Here is a 27975-nt window from a genome sequence, read left to right on the forward strand (position 1 = left end):
ATGCATATGCAAATTGGGTTAGGGGCAAGCATTTTTGGTAAAAAATATATAAAAATAAAAATAAAAAAAGTTAAGTGGAAGGTAAAGCAAATCACATTTATTTATTTTTCCCTAAACCTCCAACTCTTCTAGAAGCTCCACACACACACACACACACACACACACACACAAAATCATGACACTTTACAGCATATTGCACCTAATATAAGTAAAGTGAGTAGAGATAAAGTGCAACAACCACCACAATTTTTATTACATGCTTTACCACGTTAACCCACACCTTAATTTCACATAATATCTCACTAATTTCTTACCTATTTTCCCACATCAAGTGTTTAATGCATGAAATAGTTGCAAAACTTTAATGCATGAAATAGTTGCAAAAAGTTCAAAAACAAATTCAATAGTGATACGCCAATAGGATGTTTTTAAATTCTCGAAAACTAGCTAGCAATTCAAAACTATGGTCTTAGTAGTTTTCCACCTCTGTGAATTTCAATTTCTGGCTCTTGATTATGTGGTTGTTCGGTTTTTCATTTACTTGTGTGGCTTGCCTTAAATGATTGACAAGGGCAAAATTATAATATGCATGTTAGGGGTGGTTGTTGCATGATATTTTTAACATCCCCTTTTAATTAAATCACTTCATTACACACCTATACCACATAATAATCTTGTCGTACTATAATTCCAATTCATGATGTTCCTATCACCATGAAATTGCCACCACCCCATTCCATCTCTCTCCAACTTTTCCACCAACTCACATCTAGAAGCTCTCCCTCTCTCTCTCTCTCTCTCCCTATGTGTGTGTATATATATATATATAGGTTTATTAGTAGTGGAAAAAATAGTGTGTGTGTGTAGTGTGTTTGTTTTTCATATTTGGTGTAATCAATGGGAAGGTCTCCTTGTTGCGAGAAGGCTCACACGAACAAGGGCGCGTGGACGAAGGAGGAAGACGACCGGCTGGTGGCGCACATCCGGGCCCACGGGGAGGGGTGCTGGCGGAGCCTCCCCAAGGCGGCGGGGCTCCTCCGCTGCGGCAAGAGCTGCCGCCTCCGCTGGATCAACTACCTCCGCCCCGATCTCAAGAGGGGAAACTTCACCCAAGAGGAAGACGACCTCATCATCAAGCTCCATAGCCTCCTCGGCAACAAGTGAGTCTCCTTCGTTTTTAGCCCTGCGCATCGTCATCATGATTTGTAATATTTGTATATAGCAGAAATTTGTTTAGTTATGGGCTAATTAATTTAATTTCAAATTTTTAGAAAATAATTATCTTATGTTTTGTGGTGATGATAGGTGGTTCTGGAGAATGATCAACACAAAGTATCAAAAAATCGACAATATTATATAAATATATAAAATAAAATTTTTAAATGAGTAGGGGCTTAAGCCCTAATTAACTCTATGTACTTCCACCATACTATATGGTGAATGTATTAGTAAATAAGTAGGAATATAAGGGTAATAATACGAACAGAACTTTCTATTTTTGTAGTATGAGTATTTTTTATGGACAGTCCGAAATGGAAAGATAGGACTAATTTTCGTGGAAGGAGAGAGTAGATAATGAGTTTTTGGCGAATAGGGTCTACCGCTTTAAGTCTTTTGATCGTCAAGATTTCTATATACAATGGATGTTGTTGCATCTCGTTGCTGAACGAATGTTTCGATTGTTAATAATGAGTTTGTGGTGCAGATGGTCTCTTATAGCGGGGAGATTACCCGGGAGGACGGACAACGAGATAAAGAACTACTGGAACACGCACATCAGGAGGAAACTCGTGAGCCAGGGAATCGATCCCACGAGCCACGGCCCCATCAGCGAGCCTTCAGCTGCAGCATCGTCGCAACGAGAAGCAAATCCATCAAAAATAGACAAATTTGTCAAAGAAGAGAGTCAATGTTGTAGGCAGGTTAGAGAAAGGTGCCCAGATTTGAATCTTGATCTAAGAATCAGCCCTCCATATCAGAATCAAGAATCCTTCAAAACCGGCACGAATAGTAGTACCTTTTGCTTCGGTTGTAGTACCGGCATCCAAAATAGCAAAGATTGCAGCTGCAAAGAGGGGAATATTACTAATTCTGGATATGATTTTCTTGGCTTGAAATCTGGTGTTTTGGATTACAGAAGATTGGAGATGAAATGAAGAATCTTCTTTTTTTCATGTGTAATAGTAGTAGTTAAAAATTAATCTAGAATACTTAGTCCGCGTGTCGCGCTGTTATTGGCCAAACCGCGAGTCACCTTTGCGCATGCTCTAAGGCACATTTTGCACAAATTTTGCTCTATTCTTGCGTGGGTGTGTGTGTGCAGAAAGTAGGTGTGGAACATAAATAATGTAAGACTAAATAGCCATTTGCAGTTGTTTTCTTCTATCCAGTTTGGTTTGGTGGTCCAAAATTTAATGAAATTTTGTAACATAACATGGGGGCTTTGACAAAAATGAATTTTGAATCTTTGATTAATTATAACATGTGATATAGAATTATTTACTACAAGAATATTTGGATCTGAGTTTCATAGTAGTTTTTTTTCATGGAATATGTATGTTTAGGGGCTTTTTTGTGGATAGTGATGTCGCCGAGTAAAAAATGTTGATTCTTATTTCGAGACTTCGATTCTAGCTTATCGGAAGGGAGATATGGTTATGATGGATGAGGAATTTTTTCACCTTGGAAGATGAAATTATTGTGGATATTTGCCTATGAAATTGTAAATTGTTGACAACGTTTGCCCATTTATGAAATTGTAAATTGTTGAGAATGTTTGCCTATCAATGAAATTCTAGGAGTACTATATGTTTGACGATTATGCCATGTTACCACTCACTATACTAGTTTCGTACTAACAATTATATACTAAAAATTTTAAAATGATAGATTTTTTAAAAGTTAAATTGATTTCTGAGTAAAGGTCAAAACTGGTCCTGAATATATGCTCATTTTATGATTTTGGTCCTATACTTTATCTTTTGAATTTTGCATCATGAACGTTTCAACTTGGATCACAATTGGTCATACACTGACGATTCCGTCAATTTTTAAACGATTTTAACCCTATTTTTATCGATTTTTAAACGGTTTTAACCCGAATGAGGTTGTTAAAACCATCGAAATCGGGTTAAACCGTTTAAAAATTGACGGAATTGTTAGCTTAGGACCAATTGTGATCAGAGTTAAAACGTTCAGGATACAAAAATTCAAAAGATAAAGTATATGACCAAAATCGTAAAATGAGCATATGTTCAGAATCAGTTTTGGCCTTTACTCTTGGTTTTTTAAAGAAGTTGGAAAGTTTGGTAAGATATGAGGGAAAGTCGACCCAAAAACCCATATTGATGATCAAAGCCCATAAATTAGTGTGGGCCGCTACACGCCATATTTGGTAGCTGTCTTGTCCTCAATTCCTAATATTTATTTTATTATTATTATTGTTATTATAGTTATTATTATTATTATTATTATTATTATTATTATTATGCCCATATAAATTATTTGAGTTGTTGGGAATTTGTCTGGAGAATCTTGTGGAAGAAAGATGTGATTGAGGAACAAGTACACACCTTGATTAGTTGATTCATATCTACGTATGCTACGTGTTATCTTATCTATTTATGCTTAAAACTTAGAATACAATTTTTGTTCTCAAGGGATCGATTTATGCTTATATGTGTTATTTATGTTTGAAGAGTTGCCGACTAAAATACAAATTTTGTTGTCGAGTGATCAAATTTCATTGATACGAATGTGGGGTATAATCTCAAATAGTACATGGTAATTGATCCACTCCAAAATATTCTCAAATTAATATAGTAGTAGTAATTGATTACTAAAATAGTGTTTATCCCAAACATGACTTGTTCTACTGTACCTACTTGATTTACAATTATTAAATATTACTCATAATAGATGTTAAATAAAATATTTATATTCACAAGACATATTAGCAAAAAAAATGCAGGTCGCATACCAAATAGTAGTATTAAAGATAATGTAGGAAGTTGGAAACTAAAGAATCAGAGAAGTTGGGGAAAAATGCATTAACTCAAAGCTTAACTTAAAACAACTAATAAAAGTATCATAATGTAATATTTGGTACACTAACTCAAAACATTGTGTTTGCAAGCTCTGATATGTCAGAAGCAACCTGATCATACTCTCCCTTCAACTTCTCTTGCTCCTCCTGCCCGATTTCTCCCTTGGCGGGCTTGGTCGACACGAGGACACAGCAAGTCGGCCTCTTGGTAGCTCCTGCATTGGCGAGATCCTGAAACGAGCAGTACATTGTATCATTAGTACCCATTTATAACCAACATTTGCATCAACCCAACAGATATATGTAGCTATAGTTGGTGTTTGAGCTTTTATGCAATTGTAGAGAATCAAGGTAACAAACGAACACAAATAAAAGCCAGTGGTGAAGTGAGAATCAACTCACACCAACCAAATTGAACAGATTTAGCCATAACAAGATAAGCAGTAAACGAGAGGATCGAGGAGGCAACTTAATGATTGCCCGTAAACTCGATTTGTACAATATAGACAGCTGCTCCCATACACCTTTGGCTAAACAGATGAGAAAATATGCGCATGTGGCTATTGATCAAAGATAATAACAGGACAAGTAATCATGAATAACAGAAGAGAAGGCAACTTGCCTCTTTCGATGTAACATAGACATATGGTATATCAGCTTCTTCACACAAGATTGGAACATGAGTGATGACATCAATAGGCGATATGTTCCCAGCAATAATACAAATTCTGCAAGAAAAGAGTAAAATCTCAGCTTGAAAACCAAACCAAACCAAACCAAACCAAACCAAAAAATCTAAAAACAGGTTTCTCCATAAATCAATCAAGCAAACATATCAGGATAAACGCATACAAACATCTTATAACAATCATTCAGCAAGATAAGCCATGTCTATCACAAATCATTTCCATATATAATTCCCATTCATGCTGCAGCACAACAAAACTAAAATAGCTAACAGCTCATTTAAAGCTCATGATTCTATATTAAGCTCTCACTTCGTGAAAAGACTTCACAAATTTCAAATTCACCACAAACGAATAAAAACCTTCACCAACAGAGTTGAAACTTCAACAATTAACGCTCAATAAATTGATAACCTTACAGAATAAAACCGTATCTCGTGTAAAAACTAGCTAAAATCAAAATACCCTTTGTTTCCGCGCCGAATACTTTTGACGACCTCCTTAACTCCTCTCTTCAAGCACTTGTGCTCCGCAGCTGAAATCACAAGCAAAAAACACGGTTACAGAAATGAAACACAAAAATTGAACGGGAGAAACATATGTAATACGATCGATTATAGTGACTGAACCTCGGCGAACAAGTTTGAGAGCGCGTTTGGAGAGCTTCTTTCCGGCGAGTGGCTTGGCGATTGGAGCGAGAGCCAAGATCTTCTTCTTTTCCCTCTCCTTCTGCGCAGATTTCTCGACTTCACTGTCGCTTCCCATCTCTGTGTGTGTGGTGTGTGTGAGTAGCAGAGGAAGTAGGGTTTTATGAGAGAGGTTTAAGCAGCGTGGGTATTAAAGACTTTCAAAAGACCAAAATCGCCTTCCATTTTTATTTTTATTTTTATTTTTATTTTTATTTTTATTTTCGATTTCATTTCAATTGAAAATTGGATTTTTGAATTCTCCGTTAGGGCATTCGCAGTAGTGCGGATGTCTCGGCGGACATCTCAAAAACAACTTCTGTCACGTCATAAGGACTTCTCACTGCACAGTGGCGGACATCCCCAATGACATCCCGACGGACTTCCCACAATAATAAAAATTCACAAATTCACCAAATTAAACAATTTACGAAATTAAAATTTGAACATAAAAACGGAGAAATTGCAACCACATTATTTAAAAAAACATACATAGTTATTAAAAGTATTTAGAGAGAGATACTGTTGGTTATTTTAGTGTAATTGGATTAACTTGATTGATCAATATTATCATAATGGTCTCCATATAAGTTTGGAAGTGCGGAGTGCACGATTGTTTGAATTCATTGTGATTAGATGGGGGTCCGGGGGCAGCATCCCCGAGTTGCGGGGTCCAAGGGGCGGCAGCCCCTGGCTGGGGTTGTGTAGAAAATTCATCCGAAAATATAATTTCTGATAGTCGAAGGACTGATTTGCAATTTTCGAAACTCCTTAAAAAACTCTTAAATTCAGTTAAGAAATGAAAGAGACGAAATGCTTCGTGAACAGACGCGATGTTTCGTTTCTGGCCGTATTTATAGAATTTTCAAAAAAAAAATCAAATAATCGGGACGTTCGCGCGGACGTCCGTGTGGTCAACGCAATGGCGGACGTCGCGACGGACGTCCGTATCCGCTCCGCGTCACCCTTGCACAATGGCAGACGTCCAGCGCGGACGTCCGCCGAGACGGGCGCCATTACGGATGCTCTTACATTGATAGTAGTACTATAGTATTTTAATACGGAATATATTTAGTTTCTTTTAGGTACCTAAGTTAAAAAATTATATTCCGGTAATATAAAACTTCTATTTCTTAATTGGTGTGCACTTTCTGGTAAATACTCACTTAGACAACCAATAAAAGTCTCACTTTGAATTCTCGGATTTTAAAGCATAATAATAAAGAACGAGTGAAAAAATTAGTAAAAAGATAGTAAAAAGTTAATCCTAGTTTTATACTATTATAGTTTTATAACAAAATGTGAGTGAAATAAGAACAATTATTAGTTGGGAGGGATACTAGATTAACAATTTTCTCCACGCCCTTGTGAAATTAAAACACTCCCACCTGTGTTAAAAATGGGATAAATGGGCTAAGTGAACGAGAATATTAAGCATGAAATAAATCGATGAACATCAAACTATTCTTCCTTCAAGTAATGATCATAGGCCGAAAAATAATCCTTGGCACGAATCATTTTAAATAAAGCAACAACAGACCATAATCTGTAATACAAGCCAGTAAAAGTTATAATGTGAAGCATTTAAAAGAAGTAGAAGAGCTTAAGATTCCTTGGTTGCCGGGGCCTTCTTTGCAGCTTCTGCAGCCGCCTTCTCCGCTTCTATATCAGCAACTATGGCGTCAATTTCGGCTTCTTCAAGTTGGCGCAGTCCCTGCTCTTTAGTCATTACAGCAACTTCGATGTTCTTTCCTCCGCTTTCAACAACCTTCAAGCAAGATGACAGAAAAATCCTTAGACATGTAAGCAAACAACGCATTTGCAGTATGTAAATACTCTTACCAAAATACCAAGTTTCGGAAAACACACCCCAAGAAAAGATGTAATGGGCAAACTCACAAGTTCCAGAAATCTGCCATTTACCCTAACAACTCATTGACCTTTGAGATTCCACACAGTGATCATACACACCTATTCTACATTTAGTTTTATTTTACATCACTGACCACTCAATATTATAATTCACAATAGTTCAATTTAGTGAGTAAAGAACGCCTATGGACCTCTTTGACTGGAAAAAGATCATGTCAAGAACGAATAATACGAATAACCCTCATCCTTTGTGAAGAGAATGCTTGGTAGTGAAATAGCACAGACATGGTCATCACAAGTGAAATAAATTTTGAGATTCAATGATAATATACCTCAAGTAGAGCCCGGATGGCTAACTTCACAGTTTCTTGGCCAGATGTTTCGGTGTAGTTCTTCTCAAGAAACTCTCTGATAGAGTTTGAGTTTCTCCCAGTAGCATTGGCTTTCCATGAAGAAAAAGTGCCTGATGGATCTGTCTGATACAGTGCTGGAGTACCCGTATGTGGATCGAACCCGATGATCAAGGTTGAAAGGCCAAAAGGTCTCACACCACCACTTTGGGTGTACTTCTGTTGAAGACCAGCAATGTAGCGAGTTATGTATTCAACGGTTACAGGATCCTCAATCGTAAGCCTATAGCTCTGGCATTCTATACGCGCCCTATTTATTAAAACGCGAGCATCTGCCTTCAGGCCTGCACATGCCAACGCGATGTGATTGTCTAGGTTGACAATCTTCCTCACTGACCTGAGAGATGCCAAATAGAAGTAGGTATTAACAGCAAATGGGCTTTATATACCTACCAAATTTGAAGTACAGATATTGGATTCAAAATGGAACAGCAAAGAAAACATGTACACGACTTGTAACTTGTTAAAAAAATTAGACAATTTAACAGGTTAACAAACAAAATCCGTACTCTATAGACTCAAGTTAACAGGTTAACATGACGAGAGAAGAAATGGAATACAACTGATTCTCAAAATGGTTCTGAAGAATCTGAACCATACATTAAGTTAATTTTCTTTCGGAAAAAATGTCAACCATTTCAAAGACCTGCATTCTAAAACACACGCAAGTATTCAAGCAGCATCTCTCTAAATTATACGACTCATCGTGTTCTTTTCGTGTTTTGCAAAACCAGGTTCGAAAAAAAGCATTCTCTAGCATTTTCTTAGCTCACTACAATCCGAAGTTGCAACATCACAAAACTAGGTTAATTACATCATTCTACACATCAAACCAAGCTTTAAATTATTTTCTTCTCATCAACAGGCAAACCTAGCCAGACACAGCAATGAACACTAACTAAACTGATAAACTCAAGCTAGAGACACAACAATAATAGACAAAGCTCAACCCGGAATTGAATTTACCCTATAGCTATGGAACAATCAGTACAAAACAAAGACATAGTCAGACAACAGAAAATTATAAAAACTGAAAAAAAATATAGCAATTCATATATAAAGCCGCAAATGAATTATTAAAAAACACTCCTAAACACAAACGAAATAAATTAAACATAAATAGCAAACCCTAAACCCTAAATAGATCTCTTGATACATCTAAAACCGCAATAAATTCACTTGACAGTGAAAAAAATATTTCCCGATCTGCAATCACGCGTGTAGCGGAGAGAAAATGAATAAACCTCGAATCCTGCAGCTTAGGAGTGGACTTTTTCTCGACGGCGAGTACGATGGTGTCGGAGCCGCGAACACCGACGGCGGCGTTACCCTTGCGCACGGCTTCGAGAGCGTACTCCACCTGAAATAGGTGGCCGTCGGGGGAGAAAACAGTAATTGCTCTGTCGTATCGCGCCATATCTCAACAATCTAGCGATCTGCCGGAATCTCTTTCGTTTCTTCTTTGAAGTAGTATGATTTTGGTGATTCGAAGAGGAGTGGGGAAGAAATTGAATGAGTTTTAAGAGAGAGCTCAACAGAGCTTGGGCAACACGATAAATGGCAAATAAAGGTTTGTGTTGTGTTGAAATCGCACTTGTGGTAAACGATTATGGAGTTTGGGTGAATATCTTTTAAAAATTTGATATTGGCACCTAATATCATAGAACTTTCGTTTTTCCCACGAACTTTGAAATTGGCAAATAATATCACGAACTTTATCCTCAGTTTGTTATTTCTCACTAATAAAGTTCATAATATTATTTACCAATTTCAAAGTTCGTGTGAAAAATCAACTTTTTTAAAGTTTCATGATATTATGTGCCAATATCCTTGTATTTAATATTATGCCATAATATAATTATTTTAAAATTATTAATAATCTAATAATAGGATACAATATTATGTGTAACATATCTCCCGTAGATTTAATAGTACATATATACGTATTTAATTTTATACACATATATAATGTAGGGTTAATATCATATATGTCATAGATTTAATAATACATATATACATAGTTAATTTTTTTAATAGGGCTTTACATGAACTTTGAATTTTTATTTGGGTTTTCCCCAAAACTTTAAAATTTGAATATAAATACATGAACTTTTGGTAATTTTGATTTTTTCCCCAAAATCTAAAATCAAAGCATGTGGCAAATTAAAGTTTATGTGGCAATTAAAATTATACCAACATATTTATATTAATTAAAAAATAATAATTTGAAGTCCACATCAGCCATCTTTCACCCTTCTTGCTCTTTTTTGTCGAGCTCTTCGTCAGGGCTTTGCCCGCCACTGTCGGGATAACGTCGGAGATGTTCGTGTCTCAAGTTCCAACCTGCCGCCTCTCCATCTTGGTGGAAGATTACATCAATGGCGAAAGGTAAAGACGCTCACGTGGTGGAAACTCCGGTGGTGGATGAGGAGCAGCGCCACAGATCGGCTTGTACGGCGGCGGTGAGGAGCCATCCGCTGCCGGAGATCTTGCGCAGCCCGGGGGCACTTCCTCCTTCTAAGTGCTAAAGTTGTGGCAGATGGAGGAGGATTTGTTTGGAAGGTGTCGAAAAAGGAATCGCGAATGGACTCGATCCGGAAGAGATCTTCCACCTCTGCACTAAGTTCTTCCTCTTCCACGGCGAATTCTTCACGATCCTCTTCGCATCGTCATCCCCGTTGCAGAATGAGCACTGAGGCGAGTGGTGGTTTCCGTAGATGCTGTCGGGGTGTGCGTCGGCGGCAATTGCCATGGCGCACTGCAAGTTGTGGAGGTTTTTTAAGGTGGAGGGGCAGCTGCAGAGGGAGCTTGCGGAGGAGCGTGCAGGAGCTGAGGATGAAGGCGCGATCTTCGATCTGAGCAAGGAGACGGCTGATGGAGATGCAAACATCTCCGGCGTTGTCCCGACGGCAGCGGCGGTAGAGCCTTACTGAAGAGCGCGACAAGAAAGAGTAGGAAGGTGTGGTCCATAAGAGATGGCTGATGTGGAATTTAAATTTATTATTTTATTAGTTAATATAAATATGTCGGTGTAGTTTTGATTGATACATAAGCTTTAATTTGCCACACGTATTTTGATTTTGGATATTGTGGAAAAATCAAAAACATTAAAAGTTCATATATTTATATTCAAATTTTAAAATTTAGGGGAAAAAACCAGAAAAACCTCAAAGTTCATGTATTTTCAGGCAAATGACCCTTTTTAATATACACATATGCTATAATGTAGGGTTAATGATCTAATACTATTATGCAAACCATTTTTGTCACAACTTTACTATTGTTAATTTGATACATCTCTCAAAACTATCCATTCTATTTTTAAGTAAGTTTTTCTTTTTAATGCAATGGACCCATTTTTAAATAATAATATATTTCTCTCCTAATTTACTAATTTTGCACTATAACATGTGTCATTCTCAAATTCTTTATTTTTATGAGACATATATAGACAAGGATTCATGTGCGTGCACTCTCAAACGCACACATCCCAATATGGTTACTCCCTCCTCGTCGTTGCCACCTCTTACATTGTTGCCGCCTCCTTCATGCTCCTCAGCGCCGTCCTCGTCGTTCCCCCTCCTCCATGCCGTCACATCTTCCCCCATAGTCCGTTGTCACCTCACCTACCCTTATTGTCGTAGTCTCAAATTTATATTTATTCATTTAGTCAGGGAGCTTTATATTAATGTAATGTATGCTTTATATTAATGTAATGTAGTACTACTAATTAATTATTTTTAGATTATTACTCCTATTATTTGATATTATATTACTCCTTCCGTCCCTGAAAAGTAGTTTGTCCTTAGAAAATATGAAATTTCTATTTTTGAAATAGTTAAACAACATATTACACTACACTATAAATGAAGTGGAGCTCACTCTCAACTAAAATTACTTACATTAACCTTTATCAATATCTCTTAACTTAATAATTATACATTAAAACTTATGCTACACCTAATGTTCATGCTTTTCATGAACATGAGGAAAGTAATGAAAAAATTATTCCCTCGTTCACAATTTAATTTTGAAAAATAAATAACATGTCATCCGAACATGTCAAGTCAAGATTCCTTATTAGAGGTAGTAACATTACGATAGTTAAAATTGATAAATTCACAAGAAACTAGGTTAGATTCAATAAGTAATCAAAAATTAGAAAATGGGCTTATACATTGGTCATTAGTAATTAAAATGGGTTTATATGAAATATTTATGCTCATGAACTTATAAACTGTGCTCAAAATATATGACATTGGGCATTATTTAGTCGAATGTGTATCATTTCTTATGGAAAATACATTATTTACGCAAGGAAATAAATTTTACACCCATGTAACGCCATTTTTTCTTTCTATAAAAAATAACTACTATGAATAAATTATTATTAAAGCAGAATGTAAAATATATAAGAGCATCACAACGGGGCCGTCTCGGCGAACGTCCGATCGGCGTGCTGGACGTCCGCGCGGGACGTCCGCCATTAGGCAGCAGGGAGGCGGACATGCATTGCGAACACCGAAGTTCCGCGGCATTCCGAGGACGTCCGTCGTGACGTCCGCCATTGCAGTGACACGATGGACGTTTCGATTTTTCTTTTTAAAAAAACTCTATACATACGGCTAGTTGAACTTCATTTCATTCACACCACTTGTTTTAACGAGTTTATCTTTCTCTACTTTCATTTCTTTTGAAGATAAATCGAGCACTTCGATAGTAATTCCCCCGCCACGAGCGAGTCACAAACGCCGACTTTTCCGTTAGAGTTGGGGGAAATGCCGGCGGAAGTGCACCGATGTCCGGGATGATGCCCGAAATGGCGCCGATGATGCCCCAACCCCAAATGGCGAGGATGATGCCCGAGTACTACAATATGTACCCCCTTGGTGTGGGATGATGCCCCAAATGCCAGGGATGAGTGTCGCGATGACGGAGATGATGCCCCAAATGCCCGGGATGAGTGCCGCGATGCCCGGGATGATGCCCCAAATGCCCGGGATGATGCAGGGCATGCCTGCCGCTGCGGGGGAGCAGGCAGGGGGTCCCCCCATCACCCGGAGACAATGTCTATCGCCCCTACATGGATTTATTGTCTAGTGATTCCCCCACAGTACTCATTGTTATAGTTTGTATACTATAAATCACCTTTCGAGTGATTGAATACTGTAAAGCTATATATGCTATTTTCCAAAGAAATAAAACAGATTATTTTTGTCATAATGTTGTTATGTTGTTATGTTTTACATTTCATGGATGTTTATTTCATATTTAAATGTATAAGCAACGTAACAAAGTCTAAGTCTTTGTTTTAGTAGACCGGTTGTGGGCATGGTCCACTTTAAGATAACACGGTCAGTTCTGAACAAAGAAAAATAAGAATTTCACAACCTAGATAGACCTAGACTACCTATCGTGAAAGGTTGCAATGTCAGTCAGCATATTTCTAAGCCTTACTGAAATAAGATGACATTGGTGTGGTATAGCACTGAATTGGATCTAACAGCAAGGCGAGTCTTTATGCTATCTACTGAAAGACGAGGTATTGATAATTAATATCTCAATCAATGTACGTTAGCATTGAGCATACGGTATTGATTATGCACTACTTTGACTTACCAAAAGGTGCGGGTTTTTCGCAACCCAAGAATCTTGGCATATTGGGTAGTGGTGATTAATATCTAGCGCTGCTAGGATTGCTATTATATTGAATCGTGCGCGAGGTGAGTCTCGTTTGATAACGTCCACAAGAGGAGTTCGAAACAAGGTTTTATTATTCGGAACCTAGCTAGTTGGAGCCTGAGTACTCTATGTGTAACGCCCACTTTTTGAACCCTACTTTTCGAACCCTAAAGCACTTGCATTTAATGTTTTTAATGTTGCGAATTCCGTGGATTAATTGTCGAGTGGAATTGTTGTTGGATACTTTCCGTGACCTAATTTTGAGTTGGAATTTTGACTGGGTCAACTCTGTTGATTATGTGACGTGGCTGCTTTGAATAATTGATGTGAGGTGAAATAAAATGTTTGTGAATAATTGATAATTTATTACTAGAGCTAGAAATTGTGAAGTAAATCACAATGCGAATTTAAATAATTCATTTCCGTGAGGAATATTTATTGGACTCGATTCAGTGTTGGATTCGATAAATTAAATAAATAATACAAAAATCCAGTCCGGTGATAAATAAATCGTGGGCTGCACAATTTACAAAGAAACTAATATATTAAATCTTCTCCTTGTTGACTTGGTCACCAAGCTGCATTAATTCAAATTTTAATTAGAGATTCTATAAAGATTATCCTCCTCCGAGATGAGATATCCATCATCCGTGATCTGCAAATAAATATCAAATAAATTCAAATTAATCCAAAAAAAAGAGAAGAAAGCATAATTCGAAAATTTCTCTCCTTCCCCACGTTGGGAAAATTGTCCCATCTCTCCCCAAATCTCTCTCGCATCCTAACCACTCATCCCTCTATTTTAAATCTCCAATTCAGTTTATTTTCCTATTCTACATGTTCTCTGCAAGCAAGAAAAACCAAGACCCATTCTGCTCAATCTGAATTCAAGGTAAACAATTCTTCCATCGATTTGTACCTAAATTACTCACATTTCAGAATCTAACGTCAGATTGCTATCAACAGAAATCGAAACTCTCGCGTTAAAAAAATCTCCCTTTTCAGCTTTGTGAACTCCACAACCAAATTCAATTCACAGAGGTAAAATTCCTACCCAATTCTAAACATGAATTATCACATTCTGCTCCCAACACATCATCACACTTCACTCCCCACATATTCAATCAACAATTGAGTTTCTGCTATATTAATTGACTTCAAGTGTACGGACTGCAGTCGTAAAATATGCTAATCAGATCATTAACAGTGATGATGATAAATTAAACGTTAAGTTAATATAACCATACCACACGATTAGCATCCCCTCGACTATATTCAAATACATGTGATTCATTTTACTTGTTTCCAATTTTACTGCGATTAAACAACACAATCAAAACCAAAAGAATATAACTTGAATAAGGGGAACTTACCTTTCGTGGGATTGGAGTCTTTCGGGCTGAACGGGTTAGTTCCGAGACGTTTCGGGGCTGCGCGATGTCTGTTCGGGGTGGAGTCAGAGTCAATCGGTGGCTGACCGACAGGCTGGGACAGCAGCGGCTGACATCGGCCCTACCAGACCCTCGACGGCTCTGTGCAGACAGATCTGGACGGCGACGGAGCAGCGGCGCGACAGCAGCACCGGTTCTCCCGGCGAGAGGTGGTCGCCGGTGTGAGGGTCGACGCGACCGGGGAGCGACGATGGGTGATGTGTATTTTTCGAGCTTTTATATTAATGGATTAAGAACACACAAGTTTAATAAATTAGCTCTAAAATTACAACTTTCTGCAAGAGTACAGATGCAGTTGTAGTAAAAGAGTGTCGAACCACAGGGAGGCGTAGGTTATTTAACAAGAATTGACAAAGTTAATAAACTAAATTTACAAACTAAGGTTATGAAAGTAGAGAAACTCAAGAGATAAAGAACGTCGCTCCTAATATGCTCCAGATGTGAATTAACTTAACGGACCAATTAACCTATGGATTAGAGATTAATCTAATGAAAGTTGTAATAATCTCGTTCATTCTACTCACACTGAACATGTTCGTAGATGCTTAAATTTAACCTTGCTGAACACTAAGATCAAATTCGTACTCATCAGATTATCACTCCTACAGACGCATAGTAAGCTCTAATCCAACTTCTAAGTTCCAACGTACATAAATCATTTACAAAATCAATTGAACATTTCTACAGGCGCATAGTAAATGTCCAACAATTATTGTAACGGCATGTAAATCAACTTATCCAAGATTCATATGCTGAACACGATACAAATCTCAAACTCTTTATCTACGTTTCCACCTTTTAACCAAGTTAAAGAGACATTGACTAAAAGACAAGATTGAATCATAAATCAGGTCGGAATTATAATTCAACGTAAAAAGCACCGTAGAAAAGATCATAAACTAAAATTAATCCATAGAATCCTAAAGTAATTCACATCTTTCACAAATTAGGAGCAACGTTGGAATTTAGTTACACATCAACAACCAATAAACAAGAAGAATTCATGAAATTGATGTGTAGATGGTAATAAATCTCCCCGGGATGATGGAAGTCCAATGAATGCCCCTTCAATCTTCCAAGCCGTCACCTTATCTCTCTTCTTTCCTTTTCTTTTTCCTCCCCCCTTTCTTTTCTTTTTTTTCGTCCTTTCTCTTGGGAAAGGAAACTGCTCGAAAAACTGCTGATTTGCAGTTGAGATTGTCGGGCGTTTCGCAATTTCAAAACGCCCGACCGGGCGAAGTTTCTGGACTCCTCTTGTGTAAAATATTTCACCCAGCCGGGTGACTCATTTCGTGGGCTATCCGGATTCCGACGCCTTTTTGCACCACCTTTTCATCACCCGAGCTTCTTTCCTACACCATAAACATACTTTTGCAAGTATCAAACTATATAAATCATGCAAAGTTAGGGAAATAAAGATGTACAATTTGATTCACATCAATGGGGCAGCCAGATTGTTGGTGAAGGCGACGGGGTGGAGTTTCCCAATTATGTCGAAGAGAGAGAGAGGTGTGGAGATGGTGGAGTGTTGGGCCTCTTTTGATTCGTTTAAAAATTGGGCCTTTTCATTATTTAAGGAAACTGGGCTTAATAGATTAATTGGATGATCTATTTAAAGTTAGGGCCTTCTTTTAGTTGGGGTCTTAATTAAATTGGAGATATAAGGTGGAGAAATAATTAAGTTTTGGGCCGATAATGAATCGTGATGAATATTTAATTAATCTCCGGAATAATTCAAAGAGCGCTTAAATAAATATTGAGATTAATTTCTACATTTTGGAGGAAAGTACGAGGAGCCAACGGAGAAATTTTTGGGCATAAACGACAGAATAATAAAAAATATGTGAAAATCTAGAAATGAGATAAAAGACTTTAGTTAGGATGCATGCATCTTTATTTATGTATTTGAAAAATGTGTTGATATATATATTATCTAAATGTTAAAGATGAATCATCGCAAGTGAATCGTGATACCAAAGGGAAGAGAGTACTTGAGAATTTAAGCAGTCGAGGTGGGCTTTCTTTTACTAAACTCTTTTACGCTTTCAAAAATATGATTATGGTGGAATAAGGGTGGTTTAAATTGTTATGTCATGCCATGTTTGTTTTGATGATGAGATTGTTGTCTGATGCCTAGTTTGTGAGTTCGCTCCATTAGACTATAGGGCTATGTTGAGATTGTTGCCCGATGCCTAGTTTGTGAGTTCGCTCCATTAGGCTATAGGGCTATGTTAAACGAATTCGGGTCTGAGTAGAGCCGCAAACCCTATCAGGCTAGTGTACACAGGTGGGATCGTGAGCCGTCCTTGCTAGTCGGTCGGTCTCGTGGGCGAATAGTGTGGCCACACTTTCGTCGCACTATGGTAAGAGGATGTGAATGATTGATTGTTGAGGAAGTGGGGAGATTGTTTTGCCTGACCAGGGTATGAAACTGTTTTTGTGATACTCGATGATATTCTTTTCTAAATGTAAACCTCGAGTTCACTATGGTATGAATGACATAACTTTTATCAACTATTTTCGGCATGTGTCAACTGAGTATATTAAGTACTCAACCATGCATGTGTTTTCCCTATGTGCAGGTTGAGCGGCGACGAGAATATGGTGGTGTTTAGCAAGTAAATTGGAGAATGAATTGTTTATCTTTGAATTATGAGAGTCGTTGTGTCTCCACACATGACGTCGCTCTTTCTCTTGGTCGTTTCCGCTGTGACTTTGCTTTTAATTATCATTCGTTGGGCCTGCAACTTGAATCGTTTGAATATTAGATACTTGGAATTTTGTTGGATAATGTCAAACTCTTGGTCATTTTCTTTGAATATTAATTTTTGGCCCAACTCGTTATTGAAACCCTAGTTCTCCTTGTCTGTTTATTAATCATTTTAATCACGATCGCCCGTATTTATTAACCCCAAAGGGTGGTCGTGATTAAAAGGACTGACCCCTTATCAATAGCAACATGATTCACTTTTAATCACCATGGAGAAGTGGGTTGCAACGGCTGACCCCTTATACAAGTTGATGCTGAAGGATGTCATCGAGAGTATGCGGCGCGATTTGGGGATGCCATTGCCACCCCTGCCCGTGAGTGACGACGGAACTGGCGGCGGGGACGACGAGGAGTGAGACGAGGGCCGCATTTGTCAGAGCTTTAGGTTATTTTTTTAACTATGTATTTTTTAATAATTAAGTATGTTTTTTGTTTTAAATAAAGTGGTTGCATTTTCTCCGTATTCGTGTCGAAATTTTAATTCCGTAAATTGTTTAAATTTGGTGAATTTGTGAATATTTATTATTGTGGATGTCCGTCGGGATGTACTTGTGGATGTCCGCCATTGTGCAGTTGGATGTCCTTATGACGTGGCAGTGCGGTGAGATGCTCTAAGGGTTATTGACACCTAATATCATGGAACTTTCAAAAAGTTGGATTTTTCCCACGAACTTTGAAATTGACAAATAATATCATGAACTTTACCTTGAGTTTGTTATTTTCCACCAATAAAAAAACCATTTTTTTCTCATGATAAAATTTGTGATATTATATTTCAATTTCAAAATTCATGGAAAAATTAATTTTTTGAATGTTTCATGATATTAAGGATCAATATCCCTAAAATATATCACGTGTCTCAGTGTATGTATCTGCACACTGACGCACACTTAGAGAGAGAAAGAGCGGCGAGAAGTTACGTCTGAACAGAAAAAGGGGAAAATTCCATCACATCGCAGAAGAATCGCCTCTCCAAATTTTCAATTATTAATAAATAAATCCATTTTGATTAGGGTTTGCTTATTTTAATCCCCCTATTTATATTTACATCTCCCTTTTTTGTTTAATCATCCATCGCCTTCTCTCTCTCGATTTTTGCCGTCCAATTCCTTATCGGTTAAGAGTCTCCGTCAATCGGTGATGAATCAGTGAGCACTCGCTTCGCTATTGAATTCGCGTTTCCGATCCAGCTCAATTGGCCAGGGCTCGATCTTCGATTTTGGGCGTTTCGAGGAATTAGGGTTTTCTCGAGGTTTGATTTGTGACATGATAGGGATTTGCGGATCGGAGGAGAGCCTCGTCGCCGATTAATCGGCGAGCTGTTCAGTCGGTTTTGTAGGGTTATTGTATGGAAACTCGGAGCCGGAAGCGGGCGGAGGCATCCACCTCAGCAGCGTTATCGGGCCCCACTACACGCGCCACCAAACGCTCTCGCCTCTCCGCCGCGAACGCCACCGCTACCACCCCTCCGATCTCGACGCGCTCTCGCACCGCCACTCGATCGACTGCCATGGACCCGAATCAGGAGCCTTCAACCACCTCCGTGTCCACCACCCGCAGCCGCCGCGGGAAGAACCCTAGCACTAATCAGAATTGGGAAAACAGTAATACTAACAAAGACAATACTAATTCGGACAAGGGTAAAGAGAAGGAGCCAGAACACAGGCATAGGGAAGCAGAGAGGAGCTTAGGGCTGAACATTGATTCCCACGATGGGGATGATGATGATAATGACAGTGAGGGAGGAGTTGGAATTCTGCACCAGAATTTGACCACTGCTAGTAGTGCTCTCCAGGGTTTGTTGAGGAAATTGGGGGCTGGATTAGACGACTTGCTTCCGAGCTCTGCGATGGGTTCAGCTTCGTCTTCGCACCAGAGTGGTCGTCTGAAGAAGATTCTGTCGGGGTTGAGGGCTGATGGCGAGGAAGGTAAGCAAGTAGAGGCGTTGACACAGCTCTGCGATATGCTTTCGATAGGGACGGAGGAGTCTTTGAGCACTTTCTCGGTGGATTCTTTTGTTCCGGTGCTGGTGGGATTGCTTAATCATGAAAGTAATCCTGATATCATGCTGTTTGCTGCGAGGGCGCTGACTCACTTGGTGGATGTGTTGCCCTCTTCTTGTGCTGCAGTGGTGCATTATGGCGCCGTCTCTTGCTTTGTTGCGAGGCTTCTGACTATCGAGTATATGGACTTGGCTGAACAGGTGTTTTGTTTTTCAATTATAGACTACCAGTATTACTTGCTTGGATTTTTTATAAGTTGACTATTAGTTGTTAATAATGATGTTGTTTTCTAATTCTATTCAATCTATCGACTATTCTACTTGCCTTTGGGCTTTAAGAGTTTCTAGAACTTATGTTTTTATTGAGTATTGACATTGTAATGTTTGGGACAGTCTCTGCAAGCTTTGAAAAAAATATCTCAAGAGCACCCAACTGCTTGCTTGCGGGCTGGTGCACTCATGGCTGTGCTTTCGTATCTCGACTTCTTCTCCACAGGGGTTCAGGTGTGTAAAGAGGGGAAATTGTATACAAAATGTGAACTATGAAATCCCAATTTCACCTAGCTGTCGGATTACCTTATCTGATTTCGGTGGGAAAAATATGAATTTTTACATTTTTATGTTTTCAGAGAGTTGCCTTGGCGACTGCTGCAAACATGTGCAAGAAGTTACCTTCTGATGCAGCTGATTTTGTAATGGAAGCTGTGCCTTTGTTGACAAATCTCCTGCAGTATCACGATGCCAAGGTTATATATGAGTGTATGCTGTTTGGATATAACTTGGTGGTTATAAATTTAGGCTTTCGTTCTGAGCTATTGCAATTCTTTTCTGATATTTAGGTTCTAGAATCTGCATCAATTTGTCTGACTCGGATTGCTGAGGCATTTGCTTCATCACCAGAAAAGCTTGATGAACTCTGCAACCATGGTCTTGTTACACAAGCTGCTACACTTGTTTCATCCAGCATTGCTGGAGGTGGTCAGGCTTCACTTAGCACTTCTACATACACGGTAAGGCTAATGACAACTTTTGGTTAATTGTGTTGTCTGATAGTCCATTGTGTGACCTTACCCACCTCCTTGCAGGGACTAATTCGGCTTCTTTCAACATGCGCAAGCGGTTCTCCTTTAGGAGCCAAGTCACTCCTCCTCCTTGGTATCAGTGGCATTCTGAAGGACATCTTATCTGGGTCTGACTTTGCGTCAAGCATGTCTGTGTCACCTGCTTTAAGCAGGCCCCCTGAGCAGGTGCACTTCATAGCTTTCATATTATCTAAATCGTCCAGGTTTTGTTTTCTAGACTAGAATTAATTTTACCACTAGTTACCGTTATGTGACTTGTTACTTTAAACCAACTTTATTAGTGATATTTTTTAGCAGTCATGTAGCTGAGTTACTTTATTGCTTTTGACTGATGGCCTTTTCTACTAACTCAGATATTTGAAATTGTGAACCTGGCAAATGAGCTTCTCCCGCCACTTCCTCAAGGAACAATATCTCTCCCTGTCAGTAGTAGTTTCTTTATGAAAGGGTCCCTTCCTAAGAAGGGTCATGCAGGAAGCTCTAACAAGCCAGAAGATACGAATGGGAAGATACAAGAGGTGTCAAATCGTGAGAAACTGTTAAATGATCAGCCTGAACTTCTGCAGCATTTTGGAATGGATCTCCTGCCTGTTCTGGTGCAGGTGGCTGTCAGAGAAGCTTAATTTGTTTTTTTCTTATTGCAGATGCTAAAATCTCACATTAATTTTGGATTGTAGGTCTATGGTTCCAGTGTCAATGGTCCTGTTCGCCACAAGTGTCTATCAGTTATAGGAAAACTCATGTATTTCAGCTCAGTAGAATTTATCCAGTCATTGAATAATGACACAAACATCTCAAGGTATATGGCTTTACATCATAACACAGGATGATCTTTCTTCCTACCGGTGAGCCTATAGAAACATACTTACTCTCTTTCTGTTTAGTTTTTTAGCTGGGGTTTTGGCTTGGAAAGATCCACAAGTTCTGGTGCCCGCCCTTCAAATAGCAGAAATATTGATGGAAAAACTGCCTGGTACATTCTCTAAGATGTTTGTAAGGGAGGGTGTTGTGCATGCCGTGGACACATTGATACTAACAGGATCTAGTAGCAGTTCGCAGCCATCTTCTAATGACAAAGATAATGATTCTATTTCTGGATCATCACGATCTAGACGGAATAGACGACGTGGTGGCAATTCTGCTTCTGATGCAAATCCTACTGATGATTCTAAAAATTCTATACCAAATTCGTTTGAAATTCCAACCGCTAATTCAAGCCTGCGGGCAGCAGTTAGTGCATGTGCAAAAACTTTTAAAGAGAAATATTTCCCTTCAGACCCAGAGGGTAGTGAAACCGCTGCAACAGAAGATCTACTCCGATTAAAGAATCTTTGCACGAAACTGAACTTGGCAAATGATGATCACAAAACTAAATCGAAGGGAAAATCTAAAGCATCTGCTGCCCGACCTTCTGATTTATCTGCTAGTAAAGAGGAACACCTGGGTGAGAGCATAACTGAGATGCTTCGAGAACTTAACAGAGATGACGGTGTTTCTACTTTTGAGTTTATTGGCAGTGGAGTTGTTGCCTCTTTGCTTAACTACTTCACATGTGGTTATTTCTCTAAGGAGAGGGTCTCTGAGGCAAATCTACCGAGGCTTAGAGAACAAGCAATCAAAAGATATATATCTTTTGTTTCTGTTTCTCTTCCTCCAACTTCAGATGGAGGAAATGTAGTTCCCATGGGCATTTTAGTTCAGAAACTTCAAAATGCTCTGTCTTCGTTGGAACGTTTTCCCGTTGTACTAAGCCATGCTTCACGATCATCTGGCGGAAATGGCCGTCTTTCTTCTGGTCTAAGTGCTTTGTCTCAACCATTCAAGCTCCGCCTTTGCCGAGCACATGGAGAAAAATCTCTTCGTGACTACTCATCAAATGTAGTTTTGATTGATCCGCTAGCGAGTTTGGCTGGTGTTGAAGATTTCCTGTGGTCCAGGGTCCAACGAAGTGAGTCTGGTCAGATGCCTTCAGTATCTGCTGTGAACTCTGAATCTGGGACCACACCTGTGGGTACCGGTGTTTCGTCACCATCTGCTTCCACTCCTGCTACTCAAAGGCATTCTACACGCTCCAGATCTTCAGTTAATATTGGCGATTCGAGCAAAAAAGATTCATCAGTTGATAAAAGCTCTAGCTCGTCAAAATCCAAGGGAAAAGCTGTATTGAAGCCTAACCTAGAGGAGGGAAAGGGACCCCAAACCAGAAATGCTTCCCGCAGAAGGGCAGCCTTGGATAAAGATAATGAAATGAAGCCAGTTGAAGGTGACACTAGCTCTGAGGTACATTTTTAATTCGTCAGGACCTGTCTAGATCAAGAGACTTGTTGATTTTCAATATTAGGCTTATTGTATTCTTATGATTGCATTAAAATATATTCTGATGATTAGACCTACTAGGTAATCTTGATTTTTCTTACAACCATTAAATGTCTGCTGCTTCTTTTACAATTGTTTTTTATATCACCTGTGTATCTTTTACTATTTTAACTGTGATGCATTGAGCATTGATTTTGTGCACATTGCAGGATGATGAACTGGATAATTCACCTGTAGAAATTGACGAGGGGCTGGTGATTGAAGATGATGAAATATCAGATGACGACGACGAAGATGATGAGAATGATGACGTATGCTGCTCTATATTCCCATCACTGAATTATATATTTTTCTTAAATTTTCACTTTAGAAATATCTTGCTTCAGATGGAATTATAATAATTATTAGCCCTTGTATGTTTTCAATATGACATAATACTCCTGTCGTCGTATGTGTTCCCATAACTTTTTGTATGTGTTTTAATAATGTTAGGCAAATGTGTAGATGAGAGGATAAAGGTCCACTTTTATTGTAAGCCTATTATACTTTTTTTGTAGATGTTATGTAAGTGTGTAGATGAGTGGGTGGGCCATTCTTGATTTGATGACTAGGCTTATATTGTGAGGGTAAAATATAAAAGGTTATTGGTGGGTAGATGGAATTGGAAATCTTTAAAGGAACACTTAAGTGACAGTGGGGGTATTGTGTTTTTGGTTATGATTAGGTGTATTTGGAATGAAAATTGTGCTGAATTGTTCATTTGCCCCTTTGAAAATCCTACCTTTTTGAAACATGTTATCTTCATTGTTGACAGGTACTGGGAGATGATGATACTCTTCCACTTTGTATGGCAGATGAAGTGCACGATGTTAAATTGGGTGAGTCTGCAGAAAGTCCTGTGCCTGCCCCAAGTGATGGGAAGAACAACCCAGCTTGTAGTTCTAGCAGCAGAGGCTCTGCTGAGTTTCGAACTGGTAGTTCATATGCTTCAAGAGGTGCAATGTCATTTGCAGCTGCTGCAATGGCTGGACTTGCATCCGGTAACAGTCGAGGCCTAAGGGGAGGCAGAGACAGGCGGGGACGTCCCTTATCCGGCTCTAAAGATTCCCAGAGACTAATATTTACTTCTGGTGGAAGGCAGTTGAATAGACACCTGACTATTTATCAGGCAATTCAACGGCAACTTGTTCTGGATGAGGAAGATGATGACCGACTTGCTGGTAGTGATCTTCTTTCTACTGATGGAAGCAGGCTCTGGACTGATATTTACACTATAACATATCAAAGAGCAGATTGTCAATCTGAGAGGGCTTCAGTTGGGGCTGTAGGCTCAGGTACTCCGTCTAAGTCTGCGAAGGCTAATTCAAGTATTTCTGGATCTGATGCAGCAGCTCATCATGTATCCCTGCTGGATAGCATTTTGCAAGGGGAACTTCCATGTGATTTAGAACGAAGTAATCCGACCTATAACATATTGGCTCTTTTACGTGTGCTAGAGGGGTTGAATCAGCTTGCACCTCGTCTGCGAGTCCAGCAAGCGATGGGTAAATTCTCTGAGGGAAAAATTCCAAGTCTAGATGGACTTAATGCTTCTGGAGCTAAAGTACCACCTGAGGATTTTGTCAATAGCAAGCTTACTCCAAAACTGGCTCGACAAATTCAAGATGCTCTTGCACTTTGTAGTGGGTCTCTTCCATCATGGTGTTACCAGCTTACTAAAGCTTGCCCGTTCTTGTTTCCCTTTGAAACCCGGCGGCAGTATTTCTATTCAACTGCTTTTGGATTGTCGCGTGCGCTATATCGGCTCCAGCAGCAGCAAGGTGCTGACGGTCATGGATCGACAGGTGAGAGAGAGGGCAGGCTTGGGAGATTACAGCGCCAGAAAGTTCGTGTTTCTAGGAATCGGATATTAGACTCTGCTACTAAAGTAATGGAGATGTATTCCAGCCAAAAAGCAGTTCTTGAAGTTGAATATTTTGGTGAAGTTGGCACAGGGCTTGGGCCAACTCTTGAATTCTATACTCTTTTAAGTCATGAGCTTCAGAAATGTGGATTACGAATGTGGAGGTCAGGTTCTTCACCTGGTGGGCCCGCTATGGAAACTGACGGAGATAAAGATGTTATCAATATGCCCCTTGGGTTGTTTCCTCGTCCGTGGGCACCAAATGCAGATACTTTTGATGGTAGCCAGTTTGCTAAAGCTATTGAGTATTATCGATTACTTGGTCGAGTTATGGCTAAGGCTCTCCAAGATGGGAGGCTTCTGGATTTGCCACTGTCAATTGCTTTTTATAAGCTAGTCCTTGGTCATGTATGCATATTTTTACTGTTATTTTGCCCAATGAATGGGATGCTCACATTTATTTATTTTTTGGTGAAACTTTGGTTGATTTATCAAGTTTTATGATCTATTACTTCTGCAGGAGCTGGATTTGCATGATATAATATCTTTCGATATGGAGCTTGGAAATACGTTGCAAGAGTTACAAGGGCTTGTATTCCGGAAACAATATTTGAATTCCACAGGGGGCTATAACCCAGAAGAACTGCGTTTTCGCGGAGCTTTAATTGAAGATCTTTGTTTAGATTTTTCACTACCAGGCTATCCCGATTATGTTCTGAAACCAGGCAACGATATTGTAAGTAACAAGCTCTCCATTGGCTTCTTTTACTACCTTCTCCTTCGATTTGCTTTCTTGATTTTGTGTGCCTACTCTGATACACAGGTGGATGCAAGCAGTTTGGAGGAATATATTTCACTTGTGATTGATGCTACTATAGGGACTGGGATAATGCGGCAAATGGAAGCATTTAGATCAGGGTTTAATGAGGTGTGTTTTTGTTGGTATTCATCCTCTATAAATATGATATGTGATTGCTCTGCTTTATATGATGCCTGATTACCTCGTATTTATGCTAGCATGGATGATAATGATGCCCATAGCAAGACTTATTGGTGTGATTGGCAGTCATAATTTTTTACCTTCGCGCTGTATTCTTTGTCCTTCACTCATCTATTCCAAACATGGCCAATAATATTGCTCTAATTTTGTGTGCCAATTTGTTTTTTTTTCAATCTTCATGATTTGCTCAACTAAAATTGGAAACAGTTAGGGAATGAGAGCGATAATCTCATCACATGGGCAGCCAACTCCCATGGTATTAGATTTGAAATCCTATTTGAATGATAATCTCATCTACCAAATATCTCCCCAGTCTTTCGATGTCTTTGTTTCCCAAAAGACAAGTTTCCAAGAATTCTCTCAACTAACATGTGACCTTGGCTAAAATCTTCTTAAGGTCTAATGTTTATGTAATCTCAAATCCCCAACTTTATTTTGCCCCTGCTGGCAAACACTATGAACTGATTTTTTCTGATTTCAACAGAGGGTGGTGTGATGTAACACTGCAGTTTAATGTTCAAATTCTCACATAGTAAAGTATTTACCCGTATATATTTGATCAGGTGTTTGACGTCTCAACACTGCAAATATTCTCTCCAAATGAGTTGGACTATCTGCTCTGTGGTCGCAGAGAGCTGTGGAAGGTAATGTTTTCCTTTTGCGAACCCAACTTCAACCTGTAGTTCTTTCTGCCTTTGCTTGTTTTACATCCTTGTCTTGTGATGCACAGGCTGAGTCGCTGGCAGATCATATTAAATTCGATCATGGATATACCTCCAAAAGTCCTGCTATTATATATGTGAGTTTTGTATATTTCTAAAACACAGAATAAACTATGTTGGACAAAAATTATATAATCTTCAATTGAGTTTCTCGAGTTCTGCACAGCATTTACTCTTCTATGCTTCATCTATTACCTTACATATGTTACAATGTAATCAGCTTCTTGAGATTATGGGTGAATTCACCCCGGAGCAGCAACGGGCTTTTTGTCAGTTTGTTACTGGTGCTCCGCGGCTTCCACCAGGTGGTCTGGCTGTGTTGAATCCCAAATTGACAATTGTGAGAAAGGTATGCAGATAGTCAAGATCTCTTTATTATTTATAATTCTCCGGATATTCTTTTTGTTTGTGACGAAGCATCTTTTTTGTTTTTTTACCAGCATTCTTCCAGCATGAACACCACACAAAACAATGGTTCTGGTGCATCCGAGTCGGCTGATGAAGATTTACCTAGTGTGATGACCTGCGCAAATTATTTGAAGCTTCCTCCATACTCCTCCAAGGTTAGATCACTACGATTTTTCATTTTCCATTCAGTCATTTGCTCTCGGAGCCATTTCAAAGTGTGGCAAATAAAATTCCTCTGTACTTTTCAGGATGTTATGTACAAGAAACTACTTTACGCCATCAGTGAAGGACAGGGATCTTTCGATTTGTCGTGAGTTGTGTGCTCTTTCTTAACCACTGACATAGTTAAGGTTAGTTATTTATCGATAAAACAAACGACAGCAGCTTTACTTATCTCATTGCTCTGTTTCTTCACTATCTCCACTTTACTCATATAGACACACTGTTTATTCTCTGTAAAACGTCGTAGACGACCGAGTCTTTTTCAGGTCGCCAGAAAATTTGGAATTGGAAGGATCGGCAGTGAAGGGCATATACATTGTTGAATGTTTTGAGAGTTTGTAAATAAGTACTAGGATTTTATTATCTTGGAAAAAATATTTTATCCTTTTTATGTTATAATTCAGTCACCTGATTTTATGGCTGGTAGACAAGTCACCTGGTTTATTATGGCTGTAATGGCAAATCCATTGCTTGACATATCTCTTTTTGTTTCTGGTAGCTATTTTTTGGTTATTTTGTAATAATGAAGCATTCATTAAAATAAATTGCCTACTTGCTTTATCTTCCTCTCAATAATATTATTGAATGATTTAACTATTAAAAATTTAATTTCCATAATTTATTCAGCACATGTTGATTCATTGTCACGCTATATGCTTGTCAAGAATTTATAGCTTATTAAAAACAAGTTTATTAAGTTTAGTCTAATTTTTTTTAT

The 27975-nt window shown here is 38.8% G+C and overlaps 4 protein-coding genes across 5 annotated transcripts; 2 read left to right on the forward strand and 2 right to left on the reverse strand.

Moving 5' to 3' along the window:
- The first annotated feature begins 727 nt into the window (after positions 1-727).
- Positions 728-2433, forward strand: LOC121747218 (myb-related protein 308-like). Its single transcript, XM_042141220.1, has 2 exons — positions 728-1160; positions 1706-2433. Exons 1-2 carry the CDS (start codon positions 898-900, stop codon positions 2154-2156), a joined length of 714 nt encoding a protein of 237 aa, XP_041997154.1. The 5' UTR covers positions 728-897; the 3' UTR covers positions 2157-2433.
- Positions 2434-4025: 1592 nt separating this feature from the next.
- LOC121746992 (H/ACA ribonucleoprotein complex subunit 2-like protein) lies at positions 4026-5544 on the reverse strand. The gene is made up of 4 exons (XM_042140964.1): positions 5361-5544; positions 5197-5266; positions 4668-4773; positions 4026-4276 (listed from the first exon to the last, which is right to left on the reverse strand). The coding sequence occupies exons 1-4, from the start codon at positions 5494-5496 to the stop codon at positions 4115-4117; spliced, it is 474 nt and encodes a 157-aa protein (XP_041996898.1). The 5' UTR covers positions 5497-5544; the 3' UTR covers positions 4026-4114.
- Positions 5545-6867: 1323 nt separating this feature from the next.
- Positions 6868-9269, reverse strand: LOC121748823 (proteasome subunit alpha type-7-like). The gene is made up of 3 exons (XM_042143357.1): positions 8944-9269; positions 7622-8036; positions 6868-7185 (listed from the first exon to the last, which is right to left on the reverse strand). Exons 1-3 carry the CDS (start codon positions 9114-9116, stop codon positions 7021-7023), a joined length of 753 nt encoding a protein of 250 aa, XP_041999291.1. The 5' UTR covers positions 9117-9269; the 3' UTR covers positions 6868-7020.
- A 9216-nt stretch (positions 9270-18485) lies between these two features.
- LOC121748593 (E3 ubiquitin-protein ligase UPL3-like) lies at positions 18486-27818 on the forward strand. 2 transcript variants are annotated; one of them, XM_042143053.1, is made up of 18 exons: positions 18486-19805; positions 19998-20108; positions 20234-20350; positions 20444-20614; positions 20690-20851; positions 21040-21288; positions 21364-21485; positions 21571-22966; positions 23212-23313; positions 23817-25313; positions 25426-25641; positions 25729-25833; positions 26469-26549; positions 26636-26704; positions 26848-26976; positions 27068-27190; positions 27284-27385; positions 27505-27818. In XM_042143053.1, the coding sequence occupies exons 1-17, from the start codon at positions 18951-18953 to the stop codon at positions 27347-27349; spliced, it is 5571 nt and encodes a 1856-aa protein (XP_041998987.1). In that variant the 5' UTR covers positions 18486-18950; the 3' UTR covers positions 27350-27385; positions 27505-27818. The 2 variants fall into 2 exon arrangements, with proteins under 2 accessions (XP_041998987.1, XP_041998988.1); XM_042143054.1 differs by having other exon boundaries at positions 27524-27818.
- Positions 27819-27975: the final 157 nt, after the last annotated feature.

The sequence above is a fragment of the Salvia splendens genome, chromosome 9, assembly GCF_004379255.2.
Source record: "Salvia splendens isolate huo1 chromosome 9, SspV2, whole genome shotgun sequence".
Classification (NCBI taxonomy): Eukaryota; Viridiplantae; Streptophyta; class Magnoliopsida; order Lamiales; family Lamiaceae; genus Salvia; species Salvia splendens.